This window comes from Scyliorhinus torazame, chromosome 4 (assembly GCF_047496885.1).
Source record: "Scyliorhinus torazame isolate Kashiwa2021f chromosome 4, sScyTor2.1, whole genome shotgun sequence".
NCBI lineage: Eukaryota > Metazoa > Chordata > Chondrichthyes > Carcharhiniformes > Scyliorhinidae > Scyliorhinus > Scyliorhinus torazame.
Window position 1 is genome coordinate 113,333,048 of NC_092710.1, and position 20,810 is coordinate 113,353,857.

At 51.5% G+C, this 20,810-nt stretch overlaps 1 protein-coding gene across 2 annotated transcripts in view; it reads right to left on the bottom strand.

Moving 5' to 3' along the window:
- Positions 1–20,810, bottom strand: part of arid4b (AT-rich interaction domain 4B) — a 285,409-nt gene that overhangs the window by 63,213 nt on the left and 201,386 nt on the right. For both annotated transcript variants that reach the window (XM_072498497.1, XM_072498496.1), the window contains one exon: positions 13,077–13,284. In XM_072498497.1, coding sequence (XP_072354598.1) covers positions 13,077–13,284 — 208 coding nt within the window. The remainder of the gene's footprint in view (positions 1–13,076; positions 13,285–20,810) is intronic.

Below are 20,810 nucleotides of genomic sequence, written 5' to 3' on the forward strand. Positions count from 1 at the left end.
ATAACTTACACCAATTACTTAGATGAAGGGAGCGATGGCATGGTAGCTAAATTTGCAGATGGCACTAGGATAGGTAAAAAGACATAATGAGTTTATAATATAGGTAGGTTGAGTGAGTGGGCAAGAATCTGGCGGGAAACTCCGTTGACAACATGCGGCAGGCTGCGTGGAAAATCCCGCCCGGTGGATAATGAGGGAAAATGTGAGGTTGTTCACTTTGGCAGGTAGAGTAAAAAGGCAGAATATTACTTAAATCGGAACAGCTGCAGAATTCCGAGGCGCAGAGGGACTCAGGTGTTCTCATGCACAAGTCACGAAATAACATGCAGGTAGTGTGTGTAATCAAGGAACTCTAAACTTTATTACGAGAGGAACTGAACATTAAAGTAAGGATGCTATGCTTCAAGTATACAGGGCATTGATGGGGCGGCACGGTGGCACTGCTGCCTCACAGCACTGAGGACCCGGGTTCAATCCTGGCCCCGGGTCATTGTCCGTGTGGAAACATTCTTCATGGGATGTGGGCATCACTGGTTCGGCCAGCATTTATTGCCCATCCCTGGTTGCCCACGGATTGAGTGGCTTGTTTGGCCATCTTGGCCATCTCAGAGGGCAGTCAATAGTCAACCAGGTAAGGATGGCAGATTTCCTTCCCTAGAAGTACATTAGTGACCGGTTTTTACAACAATTGACAATGGTTTCATGGGAATCCTTAAACTTTTAATTCCAGATTTCTAATGAATTCAAATGTTACCATCTGCCATGGTAGGATTGGAACCCAGATAACCAAAGCATTTCCCTTAGTACTTGTCTTTATTAGTCTAGTGGAAATACCACTTTGCCACCACCTTCCATCGCCACCTAGTTTGCACATGCTCCCTGTGTCTGTGTGGGTTTCCTCCCACAGTCCAAAGATGTGCAGCTTAGGTGGATTGGCCATGGAATTCTATGATTCTGTGAGAGCTTCTGTGCAAATTGGCTGCCATTCTTCCTACATTACAGTATTGCCTACCCTTCAAAAGCACTTCAATTTATTGTAAAGCTTAGGAGATCATGAGATTGTGAAAGGCTTGATATAAGTGCAAATTGGATGCACAGGTCACAATATCAAAATTTGCAGGTGACACAAATGGCATGATTCTCCAGAAAGATTTCTAAGTCTGGTAGCGACCTGAACTGCCGCGAGCTTCCCGGTGCTCGGCCCAGTGGGGCTGGCAACGCTATTCACGTTAACTGGTCCACTAAACGATGCTCCACGGGCTTCTCGCCACAAATGAAGGCTCACCAGCTGATTCGCCAGCACCACGCTCACCAGCCCCCCGCTAACAAGGTTGAACAGCACTTAAACAGCACTTGCTCAGCCAACTCCAGTCAGCTCGCAACAATGGCACCGAGAAGACCGGCCCCAAGGTTCGTCGATGCGGACCTGGGGAGGCTGCTCGGTGTAGTGGAGGCCAGTAGAGATATCCTGTTCCTCAGCGAGTCCGGAGGGTGAACCACAGGGCAGCCAGTGCTGTCTGGGATGAGGTGGCAGCGGCTGCATGCTCGGGGAGTGTGACCAGGAGGACTGGCCTCCACTGCTAATAAAGGTCAACGACCTACATGGGAAGCACGAATGAGTAGACACCAACGCCACCCAGCCCTCCCCCACCCCCGAGACCTTCCCACCCCACGTGAGCATCTACCCACCCCATCCCCGCAATTCTCCATGTGGCACCCAATCCTCCCTTCACCCCTCCGCTCCCCTTCAACCCTCCCTTCAACCCAGACCAACCCTTCCTTCACATTCCACCTCCCACCACTGTGAACCACACGTGTGGCTAATGATGTCCTCTCTGTGTCCCCTCAGGAAAAGCTCTCCCACAATTGTCGACAGAGGGCCCAGGTTGGTGGAGACGTGCTGGACATAAGAATCCTTACCTCCTTCGAAGAGTGGGCCCTGGAGATGACAGGGGTGGCCGAGAACTGGGCGGTCACCCACACGGAGATTAGCGGAAGCCGCAGAGGTGAGGAACCACTGGGCCCTACCTGGAGGACCTGTCAAATACGAGTTGTTATTACTGACTGACTGACCCATCCCTCCCACTGACCACATGTCCATTCTACCGCAGGTCCTTCAGCCGAAGGCGCCAGCCCATCCCGGGTGGCCCCTCTCCAGCCTCCCAGGAGGCCACCTCAGGGGAGAGCTCCAAGGAAGACACGACGAAGGCGTCACAGCTGCCAACCCCACCCTCCACCAGCGCATATACTCGCACATCGGTGGGAAAGGTTTATGGTCAGGGTTCTGCGGCACAATCTGGTGAGCACCACATCAGCTTATGTACATCAGTGGGAGGCAGGAACCTCCAGGCCAGACAGCAGTGATGATCCCTGGACCCAGCTGGGTCCCTCATCCCCAGATGTTGAGCCTCTGGAACAGGGTTACCCGGAACTGATGGGAGACTTAGGGTGCCGTCAGGACATTTAGAGGGAGATGTCAGTGTCACTCCAGCAGGTCCATAGCCGATTGGAGGTGTTCCAGAGGCTACGGGTGCTCGAGAAGTCGCCGGTAATGCTTGGTACCGAGGCCAACACTGCTCGGGTGGCGACCGCATTGGAGAGCCTGGTGCACAACGTCAGCACCATTGTGAAGGTGTCCAAGGCGTCGCACAGTCGATGACAGCCATGGCTGAGGGTCTCGGCAGAATGTCCGACTCACTGGGGGATGACACCCAGTACCAAGCTGACCTTGATGAGGTGCTGCTGGACATGCCCTTCTCTCAGCTGGGAATGGTTGAGGTGCTGCGGAGCTTGTCCCAGTCGCAGGTGGACATTGCCGAGGAGTTGCAGAGCTTGTTAAAGTTACTGAGGAGCATCGCCGAGCGATTTGACACCTTGGTGCAGACATCGGGGAGCCGCCAGGGCTGCCAGAGCCAGATGATGCGGGGCAGCTGGGGGCTTGAACCAACTGCCCCTCTATAGCAAGGTGGACCCCAGGGCCCTATGGGCACTGATCGAGGGGAGGGGTCGCTGGCCACCAGCTCCCCGACTTCCACCCCTCTGATGAAGATACGTCTCGTGGTCAGCACACGGGACAGGGCGGCACCCCTGTGCATGTGCTGCCGACAAGTGCACCGGGGCCCTCAGGCCATAGAGCCCCCAATGGACTCCCACCAGGGGCATTGAAGGCCATGGGATGAGGTAAGCAACTGGTTGCCTTCACCTCAGATGTACATCCTGGGGAGACATCTAGATGTAGCGGTAGAGCTAGGAGGGCCAAGCACATCGAGGATCACTGAGGGCACCACCATTGGGAGTGTGTGGAATCAAACACCCTTCAGCACAACCAGCATGAACCTCAGTCACTTTCTTCATCAATGCGAGCCGACCTCCGAACCCTTGGCCCATTTCTCCAGGCATCCCCTTCTCCCCCCTGGGCACACTGCATAAAGGTGATAGGTGTGAGCAAGCACTCAGCAGATGGGCAGGGGTCAGACTGTGGCATAGATTGAGGAACACCGGCACTCAGCTCTCTGTGGGTTATCATCACACCCTGCCCTCGACAGAGACCCTGGAGTGACGTGGCACAGACTCTGGGTGTTCGGATGTTGGCTGCTGCGTGTGCGGTGTTGCCTCCTGCACTGTGTCCAAGAATCAAGGTGTGATTATGATGCTGGGCAATGACTCCCACATCTTACATGTCGCCCACCCATGGGAATCCACTTGGTATGCGTGAAGTGCCCATTTAACCACAATGCCAATTCGCAGAGGCCTCGGCAGTCGTGGGGGTCATGGGTCATCGGTGGGATAGACGGGAAGGGACAAGGGTTGCCTCAGGAATGGATACACATGATCCAGGGGTTGCCATGGTAGTGCCACCGCTGGTGGCCCCCCACCCTCTCATGGTGGCCCACCCCTGCAGAGGGTCCCCTACCCCCTGTCAAGCACTGGGGTGGCAAGTCCAGCACCTTGGGCTCTTTGCCCGTGACCAAAGATGGCTACTCATCTCCTCGGCTCCCCACAGAAGCCCTTCCGCCAGGTTCACATTTTTCAAAAAGAATATTAATCGGCGCCTGTGTGACCACTTGCTGGGGAGGCCGATGAATGATGGGAGGCCGCTGGATATGGGATGGCTCCAATTAACTGTATGGAAATAAGGCTTAAGTTGCTTCACAGCCCCATGGACCCGGGTTCGATTCCCCACTTGGGTCACTGTCTGTGTGGAGTCTGCACGGTCTGCCTGTATCTGCGTGAGTTTCCTCCGGGTGCTCCGGTTTCCTCCCACAAGTCCTGAAAGATGAGCTTGTTAGGGGAATGGACATTCTGAATTCTCCCTTTATGTACCCGAACAGGCGCCGGAATGTGGCGGCGAGGGGATTTTCACAGTAACTTCATTGCAGTGTTAATGTAAGCCTACCTGTGACAATAAAGATTATTATTGTTATTATTATTAATTGGTTTCTCGCTACGCTACGGCGGGATCCCGATTTCACCTCCGGGAGCAGGCCGGTTGCATTGCAAACTGTTTGGCACCCTGCGTGGTTCACATTTTCGGCATCTTCCGCTATTCACTGGCCTCGATTTGCTCGAGTGAGAGCACAACGAGGCCGGAGAATCACGTCCAAAATGCTGAAGCATTGTGAACGGTGAGGAGGCTGGTGACAGACTACAAATGGATATAGACAGCTTGGTGGAATGGGCAAACATGCGGCAGATTAAATTTAACACAGAGAAAGTGATACATTGGGTAGGAAGAGCAAGAGGCGGCAATATAAAAGAGAGTACAATTTATTTATTTATTTATAAATTTAGAGTACCCAATTATTTTTTTCCAATGAAGGGGTAATTTAGCGTGGCCAATCCACCTACCCTGCACATCTTTGGATTGTGGGGGCGATACCCACGCAAACACGGGGAGAATGTGCAAACTCCACATGGACAGTGACCCAGAGCCGGGATTGAACCTGGGACCTCGGCGCCGTGAGGCAGCAAGGCTAACCCACTGCGACACCGTGCTGCCCCGAGAATACAATTTAAAGGAGGCGCAGGAACACAGAGAGCTAGGTTGTTATGTTCACAATTTGTTGCAGGTGGGATACTGTTCCTTCATCATCACTGGGTCCAGCCTACAACGCTATAGAGTGTAGCAGTTGAAAAAAAGTGGCTCTCCTACATTGTCAATGGAAATTGTGGATGTGCAATAAATGCTGGATTTTCTAGTGATATCCACATCTCATGAACAAATTTTAAAAAACAAACTGAGGTGACATGAAGTTTGATGAGTCCACAATTCATCAGAGGAGGACTGCAGCCTTGGAATCAATCCAGGATGGTTTATTAATAACAATTGCTGTATAATTCATAAGGGTGCTTTTATTCAGCTAGCTTTTTCCCAACAGCTTACAGCAGCATCTACAGCTTAATATTCTGTGCTAATTATAACTTGTGGTGTCTGCAATAAATGTATTTGGCGAAAATGATGTAACTTCCATCTAGCAAATTATAGTTCAGAATATACATTGTTGTTAGGAAAACAAAGGTAATTTTAAGGGATTTATATTTGTGTTGGTTTACATGAGAAATAAGGTACTGTTTTAAGTGTGTTTAATTTAATGTTTCTGTGCCTGGAAGGGTATAACCTAGTTAGATTTATGCTGGACAAAGGTGTTTATACGTATTGGGGTCGGTTTCAATTCCAACTGTGATTCTATTGTGCTTAGAGAAGGCTGTGCCAGCAGTGAGGCGGCACAATGGTTAGCACTGCTGCCTCACGGCACTGAAGTCCCAGGTTCGGTCCCGGCCCTGGGTCACTGTCCGTGTGGAGTTTGCACATTCTCCCCGTGTCTGCGTGGGTCTCACCCCCACAACCCAAACATGTGCAGTGTAGGTGGATTGGCCATGCTAAATTGCCCCTTAATTGGAAAAAAAAGAATTGGGTACTCTAAATTTTTTAAAATTTAAATAAGACAGCAGTGGTTGTTTAGCAACTGGGCCTTGTACGGTAGAAACACTTTTACGTTTCAGTTTAGCTAATCTGATTGCAGGTGGAGATAGGTAGTGAGGGAGAAGGCGGCTCTCATAGCTGTGCTAGAAGCAATTGGTTTTAAAGATTAAAGAGGAAACATTTCTCTCAGCCTTGCTAGAAGAAAAGCCATACTGTGGAATAATGAACAAGAAAACTGATGTCAGAACCCTAAAGTCCAGCTTTTAAGGAAACTAGAGAAATGAAGAGACGTTCCAAGAAGTTTGGAGCTAACGGAACAAAAGCAGCTGGGAACCAGAACAGATTACTGTTCAATAATTTTTTCTTTCCAATAAAATTAGAGCTGAAAAGACATCAGATCGTGAAAGGCCGGAAAACCCCCTGCAATAGATCTAACATTTGTGAAAAATTACTACAATTTGGGAGACATTGTTTGAAATAATTGTGGAAATGGGTGGTTGGATCTCGGATTTGTGTAAAAGCTTTTAAGACAAAATGACTTGAAGGGAGAGGTGTAAAACCTTGAAAGTGAAACCTTGATGGAACAGTGGAGGGAAAGCATCATTTAAACACAGTTTGACTTTTGAAAGTGGAATTTGAAATCACCCATGTGGAAGCCGTTGGGGCAGCACGGTAGCATTGTGGATAGCACAATTGCTTCACAGCTCCAGGGTCCCAGGTTCGATTCCAGCTTGGGTCACTGTCTGTGCGGAGTCTGCACATCCTCCCCGTGTGTGCGTGGGTTTCCTCCGGGTGCTCCGGTTTCCTCCCACAGTCCAAAGATGTGCAGGTTAGGTGGATTGGCCATGATAAATTGCCCTTAGTGTCCAAAATTGCCCTTAGTGTTGGGTGGAGTTACTGGGTTATGGGGATAGGGTGGAGATGTTGACCTTGGGTAGGGTGCTCTTTCCGGGAGCCGGTGCAGACTCGATGGGCCGAATGGCCTCCTTTGCACTGTAAATTTTATCTATGATAAGCCGGAGTTGAATGAGACAAGGTGGTTCTCAGTACAAGAATCATCTGGAGGAATTTTGAGGGGAAAACCACAGACATTCACTGTGGTTCAGAGAGGAAAGTGTCTGACTACAGTCATCTTGTGTGCTTAAAAGAGACTATGTGAGGACTTCCGGGTGCGGCGATGACCAGCTAAGTCGCACGTTTCGGCAGCTCCCGGTGGAATGGACATTTGGGCTCTTAATAGGAGCCCCAACGGCAATTTTAACGGCTAAAAACACTGTGCGGTAAACCAGAAGGGAATTCCCCCTGGACACAGATGGAAAAAGGAGAGGAAAGTGGCCGGATTGCGGAGGATCCTCTAGAGCAGCGGCAAGGAAAGCAAGCACAAAGCAAGATGGCGTCGGAAGGTGGCCGTCTAGTGTGGGGCCCTGACCAACAAGAGTTCCTGCGGCGCTGTGTGGAAGAACTTAAAAAGGAGATGAAGAAGGAGCTGCTGGCCCCAATATTACAGGCGATTGAAGGGCTAAAGGAGGAACAAAAGACCCAGGAGCAGGAGCTTCGGGTCGTGAAGGCAAAGGCCGCTGAAAATGAAGACGAAATACAGGGCCTGGTGGTGAAGACAGAGATGCACGAGGCACAACACAAAAGGTGTGTGGAAAGGCTGGAGGTGTTGGAGAATAATGCGAGGAGGAAGAATTTAAGGATTCTTGGTCTTCCCGAAGGTGCGGAAGGGGCGGACGTCGGGGCATATGTGAGCACGATGCTTCACTCGTTAATGGGATCGGAGGCCCCGACGGGCCCATTGGAGGTGGAAGGAGCTTATCGAGTTATGACGCGAAGACCAAGGGCTGGAGAAATACCTCGAGCCATAGTGGTGAGATTTCTCCGATATAATGACAGAGAGATGGTCCTCAGATGGGCGAAGAAAACTCGGAACAGTAGGTGGGAGAACGCGGTGATCCGCGTATATCAAGATTGGAGTGCGGAGGTGGCGAGAAGGAGGGCGAGTTTTAATCGGGCCAAGGCGGTGCTTCACAAAAGGAAGATCAAATTTGGAATGCTGCAACCGGCAAGACTGTGGGTCACACACCAAGGGAAGCACCACTACTTTGAGACGGCAGAAGAGGCGTGGACATTTATTGTGGAGGAGCAGCTGGAATAGGCGGGCCAGAAAAAGAACGTTTGGGACAAAGTGGTGGTGTGATTACGTGGGGTGAAGAGGGGGGAAAAAGGGGGAAGGGATGATCTCTCAAGTTGTTAATCTTGCGACCCTGTAACTTTTCTCTCTTCCCCATGTCGTGGGGGAGGGTGGGGGTGGGGGGGGGGGGGGGAGGAGGAAGGATGAGGAATTGTGGCGCCGGCCATTAGGGGTGGGGCCAAGTGGGAAACGCGGGCTTTGTTCCCGCGCTATGGTAATCATGGCAGGAACAGGGAAGCAGGAAGGAGGGGGCCTCGCACAGTGGGGGCCGAGGTCACGGGGGGAAGCCGAGGTCAGCCAGAGTTTGCTGACTTCTGGGAGCAACATGGGGGGTGCAATTACGCTAGAAGAGGATCTAGCGGGGGCGGGGGGGTGGTGTTAACTGGGTTGCTGCTGCTGGGGAGAAGGGGGAGCTGGTACGGGGTGGAGTGGCCGAGGCGGGAGGGCGCCGTCGGGGGGAGATACGGCTACGTGGGAACCGGGTGAGGAGCTGGATTAAAAAAGGGGATGGCTAGTCGACAAGGGGGGGCGGGGGGGGTAAAGAGCCCCCCAACCCGGCTGATCACATGGAACGTGAGAGGGCTGAACGGGCCGATTAAAAGGGCACGGGTACTCGCACACCTAAAGAAATTAAAGGCAGATGTGGTTATGTTGCAGGAGACGCATTTGAAACTGATAGACCAGGTCAGACTACGCAAAGGATGGGTGGGGCAGGTGTTTCAATCGGGGTTAGACGCAAAGAATAGGGGGATGGCTATATTAGTGGGGAAACGGGTACTGTTTGAGGCAAAGACCATAGTGGCGGATAGCAGGGGTAGATACGTGATGGTGAGTGGCAGATTGCAAGGGGAGGCGGTGGTTCTAGTGAACGTATATGCCCCGAACTGGGATGATGCCAATTTTATGAGGCGAATGTTGGGACGTGTCCCGGACCTAGAGGCGGGAAAGTTGGTAATGAGGGGAGACTTTAATATGGTGCTGGACCCAGGGCTGGACAGATCGAGGTCCAGGACCGGGAGGAGGCCGGCTGCAGCTAGGGTGCTCAAGGACTTTATGGAGCAGATGGGAGGAGTAGACTCCTGGAGATTTAGCAGGCCTAGGAGTAAGGCGTTCTCATTTTTCTCCTATGTCCATAAAGTATATTCACGGATAGACTTTTTTGTTTTGGGAAGGGCATGATCCCGAAGGTGACAGGGACGGAGTACACGGCTATAGCTATCTCGGACCACGCTCCACATTGGGTGGACCTGGAGATAGGGGAGGAAAAAGAACAGCACCCTCCCTGGAGAATGGACATGGGACTATTGGCAGATGAGGGGGTATGTTTAAGGGTGAGGGGGTGTATTGAAAGGTACTTGGGGCTTAATGACAATGGGGAGGTTCAGGTGGGAGTGGTCTGGGAGGCGTTGAAGGCAGTGGTTAGAGGGGAGCTGATATCTATTAGGGCACATAAAGGAAAGCAGGAGGGTAGGGAAAGGGAGCGGTTGCTGAAAGAATTTTTGAGGGTGGACAGACAATATGCGGAGGCACCGGAGGAGGGACTGTACAGGGAAAGGCAAAGGCTACATGTAGAATTTGACTTGTTGACTACGGGTAATGCAGAGGCACAATGGAGGAAGGCACAAGGTGTACAGTATGAATATGGGGAGAAGGCGAGCCGGTTGCTGGCCCACCAACTGGGGAAGAGGGGAGCAGCGAGGGAGATAGGGGGGGGTGAGAGACGGGGAGGGAGAGATGGAGCGGGGAGCGGAGAGAGTGAATGGGGTGTTCAAGGTATTCTACGAAAGATTATATAAAGCTCAGCCCCTGGAAGGGAAGGAGAGAATGATGTGCTTTCTGGATCAGCTGGAATTCCCTAAGGTGGAGGAGCAGGAGAGGGAGGAACTGGGAGCACAGATTGAGATGGAGGAGGTAGTGAAAGGGATTGGGAGCATGCAGGCGGGGAAGGCCCCGGTAACGGACGGATTCCCGGTGGAATTTTATAGGAAGTATACGGACTTGCTGGCCCCGCCTCTGACGAGAACCTTTAATGAGGCTAGGGAAAGGGGGCAGTTGCCCTCGACTATGTCAGAGGCAAAGATATCACTCCTCCTAAAGAAGGAAAAAGACCCGCTGCAATGCGGGTCCTATAGGCCCATTTCTCTTTTAAATGTGGATGCTAAGATTCTGGCCAAGGTAATGGCGACGAGGATAGAGGACTGTGTCCCGGGGGTGGTACATGAGGACCAAACTGGGTTTGTGAAGGGGAGACAGCTGAACACGAACATACGGAGGTTGCTAGGGGTAATGATGATGCCCCCGCCAGCGGGGGAAGCGGAGATAGTGGTGGCGATGGATGCCGAGAAAGCATTTGATAGAGTGGAGTGGGATTATCTGTGGGAGGTGCGGAGGAGATTTGGCTTCGGAAATGGATATATCGGATGGGTACAGTTGCTGTATAGGGCACCGATGGCGAGTGTGGTTACGAATGGACGGGGGTCTGATTATTTCCGGCTTTACAGAGGGACGAGGCAGGGGTGTCCCCTGTCTCCGTTATTGTTTGCACTGGCGATTGAGCCCCTGGCCATGGCACTGAGGGGTTCCAGGAAGTGGAGGGGAGTGTTTAGGGGAGGAGAAGAACACCGGGTATCTCTGTATGCGGATGATTTGTTGTTGTATGTGGCGGACCCGGTGGAGGGGATGCCAGAGATAATGCGGATACTTGGGGAGTTTGGGGATTTTTCGGGGTATAAACTGAACATGGGGAAAAGTGAGTTGTTTGTGGTGCATCCGGGGGAGCAGAGCAGGGAAACAGAGGATTTACCACTGAGGAAGATAACAAGAGACTTCCGATACTTGGGGATTCAGATAGCCAAGAATTGGGGAACCTTGCACCGGCTTAATTTAACACGGTTGGTGGAACAGATGGAGGAGGACTTCAAGAGATGGGACATGGTGTCCCTGTCACTGGCGGCTAGGGTGCAGGCGGTTAAAATGGTGGTTCTCCCGAGATTCCTCTTTGTGTTTCAGTGCCTCCCGGTGATGGTCACGAAGGCTTTTTTTAAGAGGATTGAGAAAAGCATTATGAGTTTTGTGTGGGCCGGGACGACCCCGAGAGTGAGGAGGGGGTTCTTGCAGCGTAGTAGGGATAAGGGGGTGTTGGCACTACCGAGCCTAAATGATTATTACTGGGCCACCAATATTTCAATGGTGTGTAAGTGGATGGGAGAAGGGGAGGGAGCGGCGTGGAAGAGATTGGAGAGGACGTCCTGCAAGGGGACCAGCTTACAAGCAATGGTGACGGCACCATTGCCGTTCTCACCGAAGAAATACACAACAAGCCCGGTGGTGGTGGCAACATTAAAAATTTGGCGGCAGTGGAGACGGCTTGGGGGAAGGACGGGAGCCTCGGTGCGGTCCCCGATAAGAAATAACCATAGGTTTCTTCCGGGGAGAATGGATGGGGGATTTGGAGCATGGCAAAGAGCTGGGGTAGTACAATTGAGAGATCTGTTCGTAGATGGGACGTTTGCGAGTCTGGGAGCGCTGACGGAAAAATATGGGTTGCCCCAAGGAAATGCATTTCGGTATATGCAACTGAGGGCTTTTGCGAGGCAACAGGTGAGGGAATTCCCGCAGCTCCCGACGCAGGAGGTGCAGGATAGAGTGATCTCAGAGACATGGGTGGGGGATGGTAGGGTGTCGGACATATACAGGGAAATGAGGGACGAGGGGGAGATCATGGTAGATGAGCTGAAAGGGAAATGGGAAGAAGAGCTGGGGGAGGAGATTGAGGAGGGGCTGTGGGCTGATGCCCTACGTAGGGTAAATTTGTTGTCCTCGTGTGCCAGGCTAAGCCTGATACAATTCAAGGTTCTACACAGGGCGAATATGACTGGAGCACGGCTCAGTAAATATTTTGGGGTAGAGGATAGGTGTGGGAGATGCTCGAGAAGCCCAGCGAATCACACCCACATGTTCTGGTCATGTCCGGCATTACAGGGGTTCTGGGTGGGGGTGGCGAAGGTGCTTTCGAAGGTGGTGGGGGTCCGGGTCGAGCCAAGCTGGGGGTTGGCTATATTTGGGGTTGCAGAAGAGCCGGGAGTGCAGGAGGCGAGAGAGGCTGATGTTTTGGCCTTTGCGTCCCTAGTAGCCCGGCGCAGGATATTGCTTATGTGGAAGGAAGCCAAACCCCCCGGTGTGGAGACCTGGATAAACGACATGGCAGGGTTTATAAAGTTAGAACGGATCAAGTTCGTATTAAGGGGTTCGGCTCAAGGGTTCACCAGGCGGTGGCAACCGCTCGTCAACTACCTCACAGAACGATAGAGGGAATGAAAAAGAAAGAAAGACAACAGCAGCAACCCGGGGGGGGGGGAGATCCGTGCGGGCTCTTAGGGATGTCAGTGTATATGCATAGACATTTGTTATAGGTAATGTATATTGGACTGTTGGATTGTATCTTTGGAGAGTAACTATTTTTGACAAAGCAGTTGCCACTTAGTTTTGGTTTTGTTTTTGTTTATATATTATTTATTTACTTGTTTAAAACTGGCCACTGTTATTTATATTGCTTTATTGTTGTTTAAAAGAAAAACTATGTACTGTTATGTTTGGCCAAAAAATCTTGAATAAAATATATTTTTTTTAAAAAGAGACTATGTGTTAATTAGACCATTGTAGTTTAAGAGGTGTTTATCCTAAAACAGTGTGTAATTGCTAAACTAAGGGGGAGTAAAGGAATATTGTATTATAATCCAATTTTACCATGTTTAGTAATATTTGTTTCCTCGTTGATAAAATCCATTAGCTGTCCTGTGTCTCTGTTCCTCCACGTTTTATAAAAGGAAAGTAAAAGTTACGGAATTTTGAACCAGGGTTCCATTCTGGGATCTTCCCGTCCAGATATATCAACTGGGATCATAACACTGAATCAATTCATTATTTTCTAGCAGTCCTTAGTTGAAAGGAAATTAATACCTTGTACTCCATTAAGGATGGAGCAGCCTTCTGTAGAATTGTCTTGTTCACAGCTCCTTGATCCAACTCCAATTACTTTTGGAGAAATGTCTGAAGATACCGTGCGAGCCGGGGATTTTGAGAACCGACGGAGTCGCGCAGACTTGCTGGGAGATTTATCTTCTTTATCTTTTTTATCACGCTTTTCTTTTTCTTTATCCACTTTGCTCTGAAATGCAGATGGATGTCACAAATATTTATTTTGCCAAACACCATTTTATTTTCCAGATTAAAATTCACAGCAAAATTTCTACATCATGCAGTTGAATCCGGCTATAAATTACCAAACGCTGAAGCAGAGAAAAATATTGACTTGGATAATCAAGATTCGCATGAAAATGGAATGGGAAAGTTGAGTGAAGAGAAATTGAAGCTCTCTGAAAGCAATTAACAAATCCAGTCTGTACATTGGGAGTAGACAAAGTGAGCCACTGCAAACCCAATCCTCAGGTTTGTTCTTCAGCTTTCATTTCAATTTCCCTCCACCTCCAAACCGCAACATACCAAAGTTACTGGATGGGCTTTTCCATCGCCGTGCCCCCGGGATTCTTCGTCTCGCCAACTGGCCAATGGGGTTTCCCATTGTGGGCAGCCCCACGCCGTCGGGAAATACCCGGGCTGCCAGCGCAATGGAGAATCCGACAGCAGAGAACTATGATTACTGAGGGTGGAGGGGCTTAAGCGAGATAAAAACACTTCGGCAAAATAAATGCCAATACTCTTTTTGCCCCACACACTCACTCAACTCTGAAAAGATCCATTAATTGTGCCTTGGTAAACTCGTCATATCCAGCAATCAACATCCTGGGGGTTACCATTGATCAGAAACTGAACTAGCCATATTAATACTGTGGCTACCAGGGCAGGTCAAAGGCTAGGAATCCTATGGTGGCCCATGGGAGACACATACAGCAACGGAACCCATGCCACGAACCTTGACCCAAACACAAGCCTCCTGAGGATTTTGAAAAAATATCTCCGATCTACCAGTCAAAGGCCCTCTCTGCATCCATTGACAGAATCGCCTCCAGCACTCCCCCTCCCCCCCGCCGGATGGGGTCATAATTACATTTAGCAACCTCCTAATGTTACTAGAAAGCTGCCTCCCCTTCACAAATCCCAATTGGTCCTCTGAGACTACCTCCGGCACACACCCCTCCAACCTCCTCGCCAATACCTCTGTCAGGACTTTCACATCGGTAATCAGCAATGAGATGGGCCTATCGGACCCACACTCCAATGGATCCTTTCCCTTTATTGGGATCAGAGAAATTGATGCCTGCGCCAACATTGGCAACAGCTCCCCTTTCTCCACCGCTTCATTACACATGCCCAAAAAGGGGGGGGGGGGGGGGGCAAATCCGCTGCAAACAGCTTATAAATCTTCGCCGGGAAGTCATCTGGCGTTGCCCAACTTCATCATGCTAATACACTTCATCGTCTCTTTTAGCCCTAATGGTTCCTCCAGCGCCTGCCTCTTCCCCATCTCCAACTCAGGGAAGTCTAGCCCATCTAGAAATCAACCTATATCAGCCTCCTCCAGTCCCTGCTCGGCCCAACACAGCTCCTCACAGAAGGCCTTGTAGATCTCATTTATCCTCTCTGGATCCGACTCCCCCCCACTTTCCAATCTGAAGGATTTCTGCGACTCTGCCTGTCCCGTAGCTGGTGGGCCAACATGTGGCTCACCTTCTCCCCACACTCACATTGTATCGCCCTGCATCCGCCATAGCTGACCCACCTCCTTCCCGCTGACAAACCGTCAAACTGCCCCCACAGCCTCTTTCTTTCCGGCAGCAACTCCTTTGTGGGAGCCATAGAGTACCTACTATCCACCTCAACTATCTCTTCCAATACCTCCACCTCCACCCCCCCCCCCCCCCCCGCCTACTTTCAAGGCCTCCCAAAACGTGACTGCCGATACCTCCTTTTGTGAGGGCCACGAAGAATCCAGCACAAGTTTCAAGGATACAAAGAAATAACATTTATTTACAATAACATATAATTCCACAACAGCAGCAACCTCGCTTGCTGCTTACTCCTTCCTGCTGGTTCCAAACTGGCCCGCTTTATTTATACAGGGAGTCTGCAAATGATTTCTCCGCCCCCTCATTGGGGAAGATCATACTCCCACAGGATTGTGGGATTGTCATTAGTCTCCAGCCAATGGTAAGCAGGCAGGTTATAACATCCCTCCCCCCCCAAAGTCCAAGGAATCCACCGAAGACCCTGGTGAAGGAGGGCGTCGGACTCGTTTTGCCGCAGGCCGGACACCATTTGCACGAGGCGCTGGATCAGGCAGCGTGTAACGAGACGGAGACCAGCGCTTCCGTGATGAACGGCGTAACGGTTGTACATCCACGGCCCGTGGGCCCGAGGAGTCCCCCTCTGGCGGAGTCAGAGTCTGCTGCCTCTGTCATCTCGGCGTCTCTATCTCCGCGCGGTTCTGTAACGACCTGCGCAGGCTTTGAGTGAGGTACCAGAGGAAGATTGTGAGGACTACTTTCCATTGTCTCTGGTCTCTGCGGCTGTAGAAATGAGCTGCGGGGGCGGGGAATCTTTGGAAGGGATAGTCTTCTGGACCGAACGTGGTCCACATGTTTGCGCTGGAGACGACCCTGGGCTTGCACCTGGTAAGACATAGGGCCCGTTTGGCCAAAGATTACACCAGGAACCCACTGGGCACCACCAGCAAAATTCCAAACGAACACTGGGTCACCGGGCGCAAACTGCCGAATCGGCCGATGCCAAGAAAATCCCTGTCCCTGCCGTTCTTGTGTGTGGCGTACTTTTGCGCCAATGTCCGGGAAAACCATACTAAGGCGGGTGCGAAGTCACCGACCCATTAGGAGTTCTGCAGGAGCTACCCCAGTCACCGCATGGGGGGGTGGTCCTATATGAAAACAAAAAGCGAGCCAGTCTTGTGTCCATTGACCCGGAAGACTGCTTCTTTAGGCTTTGTTTGAATGTCTGCACTGCGCGCTCCGCCAAACCATTTGAAGCCAGGTGGTAAGGGGCAGTGCGGATATGGCGTATGCCGTTCATCTTCATGAACCTCACAAACTCCTCACTGGTGAATTGAGTGCCGTTATCCGTGACCAGCACCTCGAGGAGGCCATGTGTACTAAAAGACAAATGCATCTTCTCAATTGTTGCGCAGGACGTTGTGCCTAGCATCTTATGCACCTCTAGCCATTTAGACTGGGCGTCGATTAATAGAAGGAACATGGATCCTTGAAAAGGGCCGGCGAAATCCGCGTGCAAGTGCGCCCATGGCCGCCCTGGCTATTCCCAGTGATGTAGGGGCGCGGCCGACGGAAGCTTCTGATGCTCCTGACAAATAAGAGCAGTTTTGGGCCACCTTCTCAACGTCGGCGTCGAGGCCTGGCCACCAAACATAACTCCGGGCCAACATTTTCATTTTGGTCACACCTGGATGCCCAATGTGCAAGTCTCTTAGTATCAGCTCCTGTCCTTTTTCCGTGACAATCACACGCATCCCCCACAAGAGGATGCAGTCTTCCACGCTGAATTCTGACAGCTTGGAGGAAAATGCTCGCAACTCGCCTGGGAGCTGTCTAAGCTGCCCACCGTACAGGACTATGTGTCGAACCTTTGACAAGACTGGCTCCGTCTGGGTCCACTCACGGATCTGTGATGCCGTGACAGGCAAGGTGTTCATAAAACTTAGGATTGCAACCACCTCACCGGTTGTGGGGGTCGTCATGGGGCCGGTCGATAAAGGCAATCGGCTCAGTGCGTCGGCATTCGCTATCTGCGTTCCTGGTTTGTGCTCCAGAGAATACTCGTATGCAGCGAGCAACAAAGCCCAGCACTGGATCCGTGCGGAAGCAATGGGCGGTATTGGCTTATTCTCCCTGAAAAGTCCCAGCAGAGGCTGATGATCAGTCACGATAGTGAAGTGGCGGCCATACACGTACTGGTGGAAACGTTTCACCGCAAAGAGCACTGCCAGGCCCTCCTTATCGATCTTTTTTTCCGCTGCAGTCAATGTGCGGGAGGCGAAAACTATCAGCCGCTCGGCCCCATTCTCCATCTTGTGGGACAGGACGGCCCCAATACCATACGGGGATGAATCACACGTGACGAGCAAAGGCTTTCCAGGATCATAGTGGGTTAGTATCCCAGACAACGACAATTGTTGTTTTACCCGCCGGAAAGCGGTTTCTTGCGGCTGACCCCAAACCCAGGTGTGATTTTTCTTTAGCAGCAGGTGTAAGGGGGCCAGCGTAGTTGCCAGATTGGGGAGGAACTTCCCGTAATAGTTTACGAGGCCGAGAAAAGAACAAAGATGCAAAGTGTCAGTTGGGGCGGGGGCCTGTTGTATCGCGCGCACCTTCTCTGCGACGGGGTGCAAACCTTCGCGGTCCACCCGATAACCCAGGTGGACGACTTGCTTCGCCTGAAAGACGCACTTTGTGCGACGTAAACGGATTCCAGCCTCCGAAAGGCGCCTAAGGACAGCCTCCAGATTTTCCAAATGTTCCTGCTCCGACGTCCCTGTGATCAAAACGTCATCTAAGTAGACAGCGACACGCGGTAAACCTCTCAAAATGCCCTCCATAACACGTTGAAAAATTGCGCAGGCAGAGGATACTCCAAAGGGCAAACGTGTATATTCATACAGGCCCCGGTGTGTATTAATCGTTACATATGGTCGGGAGGCAGGGTCCAGCTCCAACTGTAGGTAGGCGTGATTCATACCTAATTTTGTGAACCAGAATCCACCTGCAAGCTTTACGTAGAGATCCTTTATGCGAGGCATTGGATATCAGTCGAGTCGGGAAGCCGTATTCACTGTAAGTTTATAGTCGCCGCACAAGCGAACGGTGGCATCTGGCTTCATTACAGGTACAATTGGTGCTGCCCATTCAGCGAAACGGACGGGCCTGATAATACCCAAAGTTTCCAAACGAGTGAGCTCCCCTTCTACCTTCTCGAGCAAGGCGTAAGGCACCGGGCGCGCCCGGAAAAAGCGCGGTGTGGCTCCTGGTTCGACTTGGATACGGGATATTTTCCCCAAACCGGGCTGGAATACATCTGGGTATCGTCCTAGCACCTCAGTCAACCCTCCAGAAACTGTTTGGAGGATGAGCTGCCACTGCAAGCGCAAATGGCGCAACCAGTCCCGACCCAACAGGCTGGGCCCATGGCCGCGCACCACGATAAGTGGGAAACGCCCCTCCTGGCATCCATAAACAACAGGGGTCATCGTAGTTGCTGCAATGTCCAATGGTTTCCCCGTGTAGGTGGCCAACCTGGCCTGTGAGTCGGTTAATGTAAGGGTCTGTATACCCTGCTTGATACGGTCGAATGTCCTCTGGGCGATCACGGAGACCGCTGCGCCAGTGTCCAACTCCATCTCAAGCGGGTGACCATTGACCCGTACTGTCACCTTAATGGGGGCCACACGGGGAGCTGCCACACAATGCAGCTGCAGGCAGTCGTCCTCCGTCTCCGCGTCCTCAGGAGTAGTCGCCGCAGGTGCATCCACATGGAAGGTACGACCCCTGGGCTGGTCCCAGTTTCGGTCGTAACGACGGCGCCTCTGGCGCCCCCAGGACCGGCGTCCGTGACGGGGTCGGCGCTTATATGTCTGACACGGACATGGCTCCTCATCCATTGGTTCTGGAGAAGGCTCCCTTCGGGGAGGAATGTCCGACGGCCACTGCCGTCAATCCGGACGTCGTCTCGCCCCAGGTACCGCAGGAGTGTGGGGGGTCGTTTTCGGACGGAAGGGGTTGCGCCCCAAGGCATGCACTTCCATTCCCGGTATCTCCTGCACTCCTCGTTCTGCGCTCTCTCGGGACAATACTATTTGAATGGTCTGTTGAAAAGTCAATGTTGGCTGAGCTGACAACTTTCTCTGGGTGGCCTCATTGTTAATACCGCAAACCAAATGGTCGCGTAACATTTCTGACAAGGTCTCACCATAGTCACAGTACTCCGCAATCCTGCGTAGCTTGGATAGAAAGTCGGCAAGGGATTCTCCTGGGGTCCTCTCAGTGGTATTAAACCGGTAACGCTGGACTATCGTGGTCGGGGTTGGGTTAAAATTCTGCCCCACTAAATTCACAAGTTCATCAAACGTTTTGGTGTCCGGCGCAGCTGGGTACGTAAGGCTCCTAATCACCCCAAATGTATGCGGGCCGCAGGAGGTGAGCAATATGACCACCTGGCACTCGTTTTCGGTGATATTGTTTGCCCGGAAATAGTAACGCATCCGTTATGCATACTGACTCCAGCTTTCCAGCGCAGCATCAAAAACATCCAAACGTCCGTTCAGAGGTATGGTGTAATAGAAAACAACTTCCAACCTGTATCCAACAAAAATCCAGGGAGGTGGCTTCAGCAGTGTAGAAAGCTATTCACTTTAACCCTCGTCGCCAGTTTTGTGAGGGCCACGAAGAATCCAGCACGAGTTTCAAGGATACAAAGAAATAACATTTGTTTACAACATATATATACACAACAGCAGCAACCTCGCTTGCTGCTTACTCCTTCCTGCTGGTTCCAAACTGGCCAGCTTTATTTATACAGGGAGTCTGCTAATGATTTCTCCGCCCCCCTCATTGGGGAAGCTCATACTCCCACAGGATTGTGGGATTATCATTAGTCCCCAGCCAATGGTAAGCAGGCAGGTTATACACCTCCCCATTCAGACTGAGCTTACCATAATTCTTAATCGCCACTGCTACCACAGTACTCCTGTCTGCCAAAAGCCCTAAATCCAACCTCCACCCGGCCTCTGCTCTTGACCACGTCAAAATAGTGCTGAGCGTGGTCTGAAATCACTATTCCCGCGCATTCTGCTCCTTGCACCATCAGCACCGCCTGGCTCACCACAAGAAAGTCAATCCGGGAATATACCTTATACACATGCCAGAAGGAGTACTTCCTCTTTCCCGGGTGCCAAACCTCCACGGATCCACCATCCCCATCCTCTCCATAAACCCTAGCAGATCTCGCGCCATTCTCTACCTCCTCATTGATCCTCGACTCCAATACACAATTAAAATCCTCCCAATGATGAGCTGGTGAGAGACCAAGTCCGGGATCACTCCTAACAGCCTCGTCATGAATCCGGCGTCAGCCCAATTAGGCGCATACACATTCACCAACACCACCGGAGTCCCAACTAGCATCCCACTCACTATTACAAACTGCGTGGTGCTGGAGCATGCCCATACAGCTGATGGGTCGGCAGAATCACGGAGGCCCCGGAGAATACCGGGTCAGGCCCACTAATGATATGCCGACGGCGTTTACTGTACCTGTGTTCTGGAACGCATTGACGCCGCTGTCGAGGCAACGGAGAATTGCGATTTGGCATGAAAGCAATGCCTGCTGCAATTTTGGTGTCGGAAGCAATTCTCCGCCCAATCGCATTTCACGATTCTGGCGTCGGCCAATGGAGAATCCCGCCCATGATCTTCACCTGGAGATGCATCTCCTTCAGGAAAATCCCCTCTGCTCTCAAACATTTCAAGTGCCCGTGCACCCGGGACTATTTAACCGGCTCATTAAGCCACGGATATTCCATGTCATGATTCACACCAGAGGCTACCACCACCTTAGAGTCCGCCAACATCACCCGTGGGCTTCGCAACCCCTTCCCCAACCACACTCTAAATCCCAAAGATGGCCACCCCCTGTCCCGTCCATGGCCAAACT